Here is an 11,792-nt window from a genome sequence, read left to right as displayed (position 1 = left end):
GTACTGTGCAATCTACTAATACAAGTTTCAATCAATCAATTGAATTCCCACCTAGGCCTTCAGTGATGTCCGACATCAATGATTACCTCTCAAAATACCATCATTTATGTCACCACATGACCATTGGTGGAGAAATACTAGACAGGAACACAATTACGCACTATTTGCATTTAAACACATCAACAGTGTACAAAACAGGTTATTTTCTGGCGCATTTAAAAATCAATAAACCCGCATCAGCAATTAAAACAAATCTTATGTGGTACTGTCAAAATTAAAATTGCAAAAAACATATTAAACGTGAAAAAATAAAGAAATAAAATATTTGAACTCACAAGTTGTAGCAACCCATTCCACGCCGTATAAGCCAGTGGGACCCTTCGTAGTCGGTTGATTCGAGTGGAAATGGCGGGCATTTCCCCATTTCATGGCCGGGACAGCTGAGCTAGCTAGCAGGGTTGGCCGACATCGTCTCACAAGATGTAGTTTCTCTTTAAATATCCTTCTTGAAAATGGCCTTGCAAATATATATCTGCCACCTAATCAACGTTTTGTTCTCCTTCTTTGTGGGTTAAAAAAAAGTGAACAGCAACACTTCCTGCTTCCTGCTAAATTGCAACTTGTGATTGGATACTCAACATACTTGCCAACCTTGAGACCTCTGATTTCGGAAGGTGGGGGGTGGGGGCGTGGTCGGGGGTGGAGCGGGGGCGTGGTTGGAGGCGGGTGTGTGGTTGGGGGCGCGGTTAAGAGGGGAGGAGTATATTCACAGCCAGAATTCACCATTTCAAGTATTTCATATATATATGTATATATATATATGAAATACTTGACTTTCAGTGAATTATATATATATATATATATATATATATATATATATATATATATATATATATATATATATATATATATATATATATATATATATATATATATGTAACAGGGTCCATTATGTCTTGTAAATAATGTATTTTATAATGCTTTATTATTGTTATAATTACACAAAATGTGTAAGTTACATGTAAATACCTGAATATTGTTTGATGTTTTGTCAATGTGGGGCTTCACGGTGGCAGAGGGGTTAGTGCATCTGCCTCACAATACGAAGGTCCTGAGTAGTCTTGGGTTCAATCCCGGGCTCGGGATCTTTCTGTGTGGAGTTTGCATGTTCTCCCCGTGACTGCGTGGGTTCCCTTCGGGTACTCCGGCTTCCTCCCACCTCCAAAGACATGCACCTGGGGATAAGTTGATTGGCAACACTAAATTGGCCCTAGTGTGTGGATGTGAGTGTGAATGTTGTCTGTCTATCTGTGTTGGCCCTGCGATGAGGTGGCGACTTGTCCAGGGTGTACCCCTCCTTCCGCCCGATTGTAGCTGAGATAGGCTCCAGCGCCCCCCGCGACCCCAAAGGGAATAAGCGGTAGAAAATGGATGGATGGATGGGTTTTGTCAATGTGGAACCATTGTCTCGTTGTCCCTCCTACTGCAATAATTACGGTGACACCTGTCTTTATATATGCGTTGGACACGCCTTCCAACTTGCCTTTTGTCCACCATAACGGCAGAGGGACTCGACGACGTCAAAAACTTATTGACAACAATTGTGTTCTGTTTTATCAGTAAAGTGCAGCTGAGCAATCCATGGTGTCGGTCGTTTTTCACAAAAGCCACACAACGCAGAGAGGAAAAGACCACCGGTTACATATATATATATATATATATATATATATATATATATATATATATATATATATATATATATATATATATATATATATATATATATATATATTATTTTAATATATATATATATATTTATTTTAATATATATATATATATATATATATATATATATATATATAGAAATAAAAGAAATACTTGAATTTCAGTGTTCATTTATTTACACATATACACACACATAACACTCATCTACTCATTGTTGAGTTAAGGGTTGAATTGTCCATCCTTGTTCTATTCTCTGTCACTATTTTTCTAACCATGCTGAACACCCTCTCTGATGATGCATTGCTGTGTGGCACGCACAAAAGTGCTTTCATCAAATGCACTAGAGTCTGGAATCTTCCATCTCTCCCTAGCATGGCCCAAAACCGGTCAATCTTTGCTTCCTGAGGAAGATCTTCACTGCCAAGCACTTGGGAGTCCACTACTTCTTCCCGGAGGCTATCCAGGTCCAATCGCAGCTGCGGCTTGGAACTTACAAGCGTATTTCTTCATCTTACTCGTCGTCGGCGTCGCCACGGCTGTATCTTCCTCATTCTTCGGCTTCGTCTCCTTGTTGTGTGCGCAGTTGTGCACTGCACTCGCTAAAAGCCGTAGATGTTATTGTCACACATGCATGTACAGTAGATGGCAGTATTGTCCTGTTTAAGAGTATCACAACATTGCTGTTTACGGCAGACGAACTGCTTTACGGTAGACGAAAACGTGACTGCTGTTGTTGTGTGTTGTTACCGCGCTGGGAGGACGTTAATGAAACTGCCTAACAATAAACCCACATAAGAAACCAAGAACTCGCCCTCGATCATTCTACAGTTAAAACGTGATTGGGCAGGTACGCTGTTTATATCGTGGGAAAGCGGACATGAAAACAGGCTGTCCCCTGTAGGGGGCGTGGCCTCCAGCTCTGGCTGAATTTCGGGAGATTTTCGGGAGAAAATTTGTCCCGGGAGGTTTTCGGGAGAGGCGCTGAATTTCGGGAGTCTCCCGGAAAATCCGGGAGGGTTGGCAAGTATATTGTAGCGTCCCGGAAGAGTTAGTGCTGCAAGGGGTTCTGGGTATTTGTTCTGTTGTGTTTATGTTGTGTTACGGTGCGGATGTTCTCCCGAAATGTGTTTGTCATTCTTGTTTGGTGTGGTTTCACAGTGTGGCGCATATTTGTAACAGTGTTAAAGTTGTTTATGCGGACACCCTCAGTGTGACCTGTATGGCTGTTGATCAAGTATACTTTGCATTCACTTAAGTGTGTGTGTAGAAGCTGCATATATCATGTGATAGGGGCCGGCACGCTGGTTGTATGGAGGAAAAGCAAACGTGACGATAGGTTGTAGAGGACGCTAAAGGCTTGGCCTTTAAGGCACGCCCCCAATATTGTTGTCCTGGTGGAAATCGGGAGAAATTCGGGAGAGTGGTTGCCCCGGTAGACTTTCGAGAGGGGCACTGAAAATAATACCGGCGGAACGGCTCTAATGTTAATTTGATATTGCCTCAAGGGCCAAATGAAATTACACGGCGGGCCAGACTTTGACGCCTATGCTCTAGTCCATGCTAAGTGTTAGCCCTAGCGTCCACTCCAATCGGCACGTTTCTCTTCTGGCTTGTTTTCTGTTTTGGTTCGAGTTCTGAGAATAAATCATGTTCCTACCTGCACGTCCTGTCCGGAGTGGTCCGTCTGCATCCCGGGGGAACGAACCTTGCAGCAAGCTGCACCCCCCCCCCCCCCCCCCCCCCACCTTGAAAGTATGCCTAAGTTTAACATCAATCAATCAATGTTTATTTATATAGCCCTAAATCACAAGTGTCTCAAAGGGCTGCACAAGCCACAACGACATCCTCGGTACAAAGCCCACATAAGGGCAAGGAAAAACTCACCCCAGTGGGACGTCGATGTGAATGACTATGAGAAACCTTGGAGAGGACCACATATGTGGGTAACCCCCCCCCTCTAAGCTCAGAAACAGCTGGTATCCTTCCTGAGGTACCCAAGTACTTTGAATATCAGTACTCAAACATTTACCTACTTACCATTATCTATAAACAGACCAATTTGTCGTTGGTCTTAAATTCTATGTTGACAGAAATGGTTGGCCATGCCTATAGACTTCGACTTAAGTGGTCACTTTTTAAGGTAAGGAGTTTATCGACAAACCGTAGATGGGTTGTCGACATAAACGAGGCTGCTCAGTTATGGTTAGAGTGTCCGCCCTGAGATCGGTAGGTCGTGAGTTCATACCAAAGACTATAAAAATGGGACCCATTACCTCCCTGCTTGGCACTCAGCATCAAGGGTTGGAATTGGGGGTTAAATCACCAAAAATGATTCCCGGGCGTGGCCGCCGCTGCTGCTCACTGCTCCCCTCACCTCCCAGGCGGTGAACAAGGGGCTGGGTCAAATGCAGAGGACAAATTTCACCACACGTATTGTTTTTGCGACTATCAATGGTACTTTAACTTGAACTTAACTTACTGAAAGTAACAGAATGACTTCAGCCAACCAGCAATCGTTTCATTTGATACAAATGCTTTATTGTGTGTAAGGAGTACTTTGAAATAATGATCATGAGAGCATAAACCAGCGTTTATATTTGCAAAATGACACTGAGAAACTCTGTAATGCATATATAAAGAATGAAAAGTGCATATTCTTCTTCCTTGTTTGTCTTGTCCACATTACTACACTATACATAAATAGCTGCATTGTAAAATGACTCAAGTATTTACATGTATAATATATGTTATAAAATATATATCAACTTTATATTAAATCTTGGTAGATGGCAAATATTGTGTGTGTGCTATCTGTGGGTGTTCAGGAGCACCTCCAGCCAGCACGGACAGGAAGTGATGAACTGTCTGGAGTAGCAGGGGCCCCATCCTTTCGCAAAGCTAATACGAACACTGTGGGGGTCCCAGGGCCCCTCCTGGCTTTCAGGCTCGATGCCGTGCTGGGCCATCCAGCTGGAGCTCTCATAGTCGAACACCTTAAGGGAAAATCCCGGCATCACCCGCTTGACGCTCAGCCCCCCGGCGCTGAGGAGGTCCAGAGTTGGCGAGTGGACGAACACCGGGTGCTGGCTGCGGTTGTACACCCACACTCCGTCCGGCTCCCGGCTCAGCACGATGCCGTAGCCGATTTTACTGCGGGTCGCTCGTATGCCGCCGCCGCCGTTCCCTCCTTGTCCGGGGTAGCTGGGAAGTACTGGTGTGTCGTGGTCGTCACGGCGACAGTGGTTGACGTCGGCGCGGAGCTGGCTGAGGCAGAGGCCCGTGCCTTGAGGTAGGTCGTAGAAAACGCTGAGCGAGGGCTCGTGGGCGGGATAAAGGCGGCCCACGCGTGTGCGCTGCTCCCAGTAGGCCACGCTGCACCAGTGGGAGCGACGGCCGCAGGATGACGAGGAGCCCAGGGAGGTACCGGTCTCTGCGGGGGTGGGGGGGAGAAGAAGAAGGAGGGTCAGTTCAAATGTCATTTATTGTCAGGCCAAAAGAAAAGAAAATAATTATGTCATGACAGGTTTGAACTTGGTTCATGTTCTTGCATACTTGCCAACCTTGAGACCTCCGATTTCGGGAGGTGGGGGGTGGGGGCGTGGTCGGGGGTGGGGCAGGGCGTGGTTGGGGGCGTGGTTAAGAGGGCAGGAGTATATTGACAGCTAGAATTCACCAAGTCAAGTATTTCATACATATATATATATATATATATATAGAGAGAGAGAGAGAGAGATATCTACATCCTGAAATTATGCAAACAAAACTGTGTTTAGATAATTGATACTTCAAACTTGCATAAATAAATCTTAAGGAATATAACATAACTTGGCTTCTGAGGGTTTCAAAATGTAATGAATAAAATGCTAAAGTTGTTGATAAACAAGCAATTATTTTAATAATTAAATATGGTCATTTTAAATGAATTATTATGATAATTCAAAATCAATTATTTCAAATATGTTTATTTTAATGTATAATTCTATGGCTGGATGTAATAAGGAGTCAGGAAAAAATACAAAGAAAAATACAATTAATTTTGATGTTTTTAGCAAAATATAGTAAATTTTTTTTTTTTTTTTTTTAAATTAATAAATATATTTATTTTTAGGTAAGATAAACATAATAATACAATTTATCTCTAGTCTGGATGATTTAGTTCTTGTCACCCTGTTGTCCTCCCGTCATGAGAAAAGGCTGTCCTCACTCAGGTCCGCATGGAGCTGGAGGGGGCGTGGCTTCCAGCTCCGGCTGAAAATCGGGAGATTTTCGGGAGAATATTTGTCCCGGGAGGTTTTCGGGAGAGGCGCTGAATTTCGGGAGTCTCCCGGAAAATTCGGGAGGGTTGGCAAGTATGTTATCTTGAGTGTTGTATCGTCACTATTTGTTTTCAATGCTGATCTTGATATTTGCGTACACTGTTATTTTTTGTGTGTTCCGCAGGTTTTTATTTTCAACTTGGCTTCTCTTTTTTTTGCCATTTCAAATTAATGGCAGTGTTGTGCCTGTGGGCAGGGCTTACAACAAGTTTACCCGAAAGCAGTTTTTACTAGACTTCGGCGTGAAGGTAAAACACCGTAGAAGAAGACAGGAGGACATTGCTGTTGTGGTGTATTGTGTGTAGAATTTTGATGACAAAAATGAATGTATTCTATTTTGGAACATGGCTGTAAAATAAATCAATGTGGGACAAGTCAAGCGCTGTGAATACTTTCCGGATTAACGGTACTTTCCCTTTGCCTGCCGTCTCTGCATTCTGGGGTCTAGACCAGTGTTTTTCAACCACTGTGCCGTGGCACACTAGTGTGCCGTGGGATACCGTCTGGTGTGCCGTGCAAGATTATCTATTTTCACCTATTTGGGTTAAAAATATTTTTTGCAAACCAGTAATTATAGTCTGCAAATGATGTGTTGTTGTTGAGTGTCGATGCTGTCTAGAGCTCGGCAAAGTAACCGTGTAATACTCTTCCATATCAGTAGGTGGCAGCCAGTAGCTAATTGCTTTGTAGATGTCGGAAACAGCGGGAGTCAGAAAGCAGGTAAAAAGGTAACTAATGCTTAAACCAAAAATAAACAAAAGGTGAGTGCCCCTAAGAAAAGTAATTGAAGCTTAAGGAAGGCTATGCAGAACGAAACTAAAACTAAACTGGCTGCAAAGTAAACAAAAACAGAATGCTGGACGACAGCAAAGACTTACTGTGGAGCAAAGACGGCGTCCACAATGTACATTCGAACATGACATGACAATCAACAATGTCCCCACAAAGAAGGATGAAAACAACTGAAATATTCTTGATTGCTAAGACAAAGTAGATGCGGGAAAATATCGCTCAAAGGAAGACATGAAACTGCTACAGGAAAATACCAAAAAAAGAGAAAAAGCCACCAAAATAGGAGCGCAAGACAAGAACTAAAACACCACACAGGAAAACAGCAAAAAACTAAAAATAAGTCAGGGTGTGATGTGACAGGCGGTGACAGTACACCTACTTTGAGACAAGAACTATAGTGATGCATGCTTGGTTATGCTTTAAAGTCATATCCAAAAATTGCGACAAACTGAGTTTCGTTTTTCAATGATTTCTGCTGGTGGTGTGCCTCTGGATTTTTTCAACACAAAAAATGTACCTTGGCTCAAAAAAGGTTGAAAAACACTGGTCTATACCAATACAATGGTAACAAATTCCACATGTTGGTGACTTTTTTTTTTAATCAAGTATGACTGCAAAATAATCCGCCATGGGGCCAAAGAAAGTTGTGAGTGCCAGCACTTGTAAAAAGGAGGTAAGAAACACTATTGAATTCAAGATGGAACTCGTAGCAAAGCTCATTTCTCATTTATATATATGTTTTCTGCATGTAAAACTACAATGATACTTTATAACATGTGTAGGTGCGAATATATTGGGGTGTCTGAAATGGATCAAGATAATTTGTCCTGATGGTGGCAACATTGCTTCAGTTTTTGACCAATTCAGTCATTGTTGGGAAAAAAAACCAAGGTAATGATGTGATTTTTTTTTTATTTTCCCAACACTGACAATGCGGATGGCATTGTTTCCCATACATTCATTTATGTGTAGCTATTTTTAAAACTAAACATCGCCCGTTTAAGTTGACGTCTACACACACGGCCAACCACTTTTGCCGACATAGAATTTGAGACCAATGAAAAAATGGTTTGTTTATGTAAACTAGCTATTTCAATTCCCGGTCCATCGTGTCCTTATTAATGAACGGTGTCCGCTTAAGTTGACGTCAACATGCATGGTCGACCGATTCTGTTGACACAAAATTTGACAGCCATGAATAATTTGTCCGTTTATGTCGACAAGCTGTTAATGTCGACCAACTCATTAAAGCCCGTTTCACCTTGTTCTTATTACTACACAGAGTCAGCTTCAGTTGACATTAACTTATACTTAGACTTCCTTTTTATTGTCATTTAAATTTGAACTTTACAGCACAGATAAGAACGACATACATGATGGACCGGTTTTGTCGACGTAGAATTTGAGAGCTTATTAAAAATTGGTCCATTTATGTCCACAACCCGTCTGTGTTGACCAACTCATCAAGTTCCAGTCCACCGTGTTCTTCTTGTTACTAAAAAGTGCCCGCTTAAGTCACCGTTCACAGACAGTGTTGACATAAACTTTGATATCTATGAACAATCAGTCTGTTTATGTCCATCAATCCATCCATTTTCTACTGCTTGTCCCTTTTGGGGTCGCGGGGGGTGCTGTCGACTAACCAATGTATGTCGTCCAACTCATCAAGTCCCGGTCCACTGTGTTTTGAAAACTAAACATCGCCCGCTTAAGTCGACATCTACATACATGGCCAACCACTTTTGTGAACATAAAATTTGAGACCAATGAAAAGTTGGTCAGTTTATGTTGACTAGCCAATCTATGTCGATTCCCGGTCTACCGTGTCCCTATTAACAAACAGTGTCTGCTTAGGTTGACGTCAACATGCATGGTCGACCGATTCTGTTGACATAAAATTATAAAGCCATGAATAATTAGTCCGTTTATGTCGACAGCCCGTCTATGTCGACCAACTCATCAATACTCAGCGTACTGTGTTCTTCTTATTACCGTATTTTTCGGACTATAAGGAGCACTTATAATCCTTTCATTTTCTCGCCCACCTCCCGAATTCGGAGGTCTCAGGGTTGGCAAGTATGCATTAATGTGCATTGTTTTTAACAAAAGAGTTGTAATATACATGGATCTATTAACAAGCTTATTGGTGTGTTCAGTAGGACAGGCGAAAAGTTAAAGGGGAACATTATCACCAGACCTATGTAAGCGTCAATATATACCTCGATGTTGCAGAAAAAAGACCATATATTTTTTTAACCGATTTCCGAACTCTAAATGGGTGAATGTTGGCGAATTAAACGCCTTTCTATTATTCGCTCTCGTTGTGATGTCACATCGGGAAGCAATCCGCCATTTTCTCAAACACATTACAAACACCGAGTCAAATCAGCTCTGTTATTTTCCGTTTTTTCGACTGTTTTCCGTACCTTGGAGACATCATGCCTCGTCGGTGTGTTGTCAGAGGGTGTAACAACACGAACAGGGACGGATTCAAGTTGCACCAGTGGCCCAAAGATGCGAAAGTGGCAAGAAATTGGACGAAATTTGTTCAAAATACGAGGCTGTGGGGAAAGCCGACGAAATGGTCAGTCGTTTGTTCCGCACACTTTACCGACGAAAGCTATGCTACAACAGAGATGGCAAGAATGTGTGGATATCCTGCGACACTCAAAGCAGATGGATTTCCAACGATAAAGTCAAAGAAATCTCCCGCCAGACCCCCATTGAATCTGCCGGAGTGTGTGAGCAATTCAGGGACAAAGGCCCTCGGTAGCACAGCAAGCAATGGCGGCAGTTTGTTCCCGCAGACGAGCGAGCTAAACCCCCTGGATGTCTTGGCTCACACCGCTTCTACCGTCCCTTATGCCACCAAAGATGATCAAGAGAAGAATATCGTCCCTAGCTTCCCTGGCCTGCTGACATCAACTCCAAAACTGGACAGATCAGCTTTCAGGAAAAGAGAGCGGATGAGGGTATGTCTACAGAATATATTAATTGATGAAAACTTTATTCATTACTCACAGTTTTACGTAAAAATGTATCTTACTGGACAAAAACAGCACATTTAAAATGCTGAAATCGTGGAAAAATATATGTTCTTAGCGCGCCTGAAATGGGCTGTCTGCACTCTCAAAGTGCATGTTGTTGCCAAATGTATTTCATATGCTGTAAACCTCGTTCATAGTTGTTAGTTTTCTTTAATGCCAAACAAACACATACCAATCGTTGGTTAGAAGGCGATCGCCAAATTCGTCCTCGCTTTCTCCCGTGTCGCTGGCTGTCGTGTCGTTTTCGTCGGTTTCGCTTGCATACGGTTCAAACCGTTATGGCTCAATAGCTTCAGTTTCTTCTTCAATTTCGATACATGCGTAATCTGTTGAATCGCTTAAGCCGCTGAAATCCGAGTCTGAATCCGAGCTAATGTCGCTATAGCTTGCTGTTCTATCCGCCATGTTTGTTTGTGTTGGCATCACTATGTGACGTCACAGGAAAATGGACGGGTGTATATAACGATGGTTAAAATCAGGCACTTTGAAGCTTTTTTTAGGGATATTGCGTGATGGGTAAAATTTTGAAAAAAAACTACGAAAAATTAAGTAAGCCACTGGGAACTGATTTTTAATGGTTTTAACCCTTCTGAAATTGTTATAATGTTCCCCTTTAAGTCGGAGAAAATGCGGTAGTTCATAAATTCATCCTCAACCTGGTTGAGGATTAACTGATGTAGACCACAACATAGTGTTTTGAATTTAGAAAAAAATCATAATGCGCCAAATAATCTGGTGCGCCTTTTGTATGAAACAAAGACCTGAATAGACGCGCTCGTTAGCAGTGCGCCTTTTAATCCGGTGTGCCCCATGGTCCCAAAAATACGGTACTCAAAAGTGCCCACTTACTGTAAGTTGACCTCGAAACACATGTAACGCATAAAGCGGCCATTTCTATAAAAAAAGCCAGTCAGATAGGCGGCCTCCACCGTGTATCGCCATTTTCTATGTTGTCAAGCCTACTATTCGAACATTTCCTTTTGTTTCAACACCACACATGTGTTGAAAGAAGCGTGCAAAGCGGTCCACTTCCTCCAGGGGCATCCCTCAGCATCCCCCATCCTGCATTGGAGTGAAGGTGCAGCGCAGCAGAGACAAGAAGGGGTGGGAAGCATTCAGCTCTCTGTCAACCAAGTGCAGGCCGCTGAACCCTTGACCCCCCCCCCTCACGAGCCCTCATGCTATCAGCTCACATTAACTCCCACACTCAATGATGCCATTCTTTTTCTCCACACACTGATTACTAATGCGGAGGATTTAAAGACCCACTGGCCCCGTTCTTGCCATGTCCCACCGGAGCACCCCCCTCCATGTCCGCTCCCTTCAATGAACAAAACGGGGGATTATTATTTGGTTAGGTGTGCTATGGCCATTTTGGTTTTTCTGTGTGTATGCAAATACGTGATGAGACAGCAGTGCACAAATTGTCCGTTCTGGTCCAAACAGAGTAACTATTATCATACTCTGCACACACACTCACACACGTACACACACACACAAAATTGCACTTCACATTTGAGGCCCACGTGTATCATTACCGAATTCCAGGCTGGCAACTCCTGCGGTCTGGAGTTTTTACAGGTCTACAATCACACACACACACACACACACACACACACACACACACACACACACACACACACACACACACACACACACACACACACACACACTTTTACGGGCCATGCTCTTCCCTGTAATAAAGTAACACAAACAGGTCTGGGGAAGCACAGCAAGACTTTATGAGCTCCAGATTAAATCCATTCCCAAAGAAGACATCCAGCAAATGTAGTGGACTTTAAGGTGCTGCTTTTTTTAACACTTGCAGTGCAGGATTGGACAGGAAGACAACGTGTAAGGAGACTTGGTTTAGAAACCAGACATGTGGCTCAAACCATTTGCTCCAAAGGCG

At 42.8% G+C, this 11,792-nt stretch overlaps 1 protein-coding gene across 2 annotated transcripts in view; it reads right to left on the bottom strand.

The window, feature by feature from the left end:
• Window positions 1–4,278: 4,278 nt before the first annotated feature.
• Window positions 4,279–11,792, bottom strand: part of LOC133615981 (mothers against decapentaplegic homolog 6-like) — a 68,802-nt gene continuing 61,288 nt past the window's right edge. For both annotated transcript variants that reach the window (XM_061974929.1, XM_061974930.1), the window contains exon 4: window positions 4,279–5,155. In XM_061974929.1, the coding sequence (XP_061830913.1) occupies window positions 4,533–5,155 (623 nt within the window). In that variant the 3' untranslated portion in view covers window positions 4,279–4,532. The remainder of the gene's footprint in view (window positions 5,156–11,792) is intronic.

The sequence above is a fragment of the Nerophis lumbriciformis genome, linkage group LG15 (assembly GCF_033978685.3).
Source record: "Nerophis lumbriciformis linkage group LG15, RoL_Nlum_v2.1, whole genome shotgun sequence".
NCBI lineage: Eukaryota > Metazoa > Chordata > Actinopteri > Syngnathiformes > Syngnathidae > Nerophis > Nerophis lumbriciformis.
The sequence above is the reverse complement of the archived record's forward strand: the minus strand, read 5'-3'. Positions and strand labels throughout refer to the sequence as shown.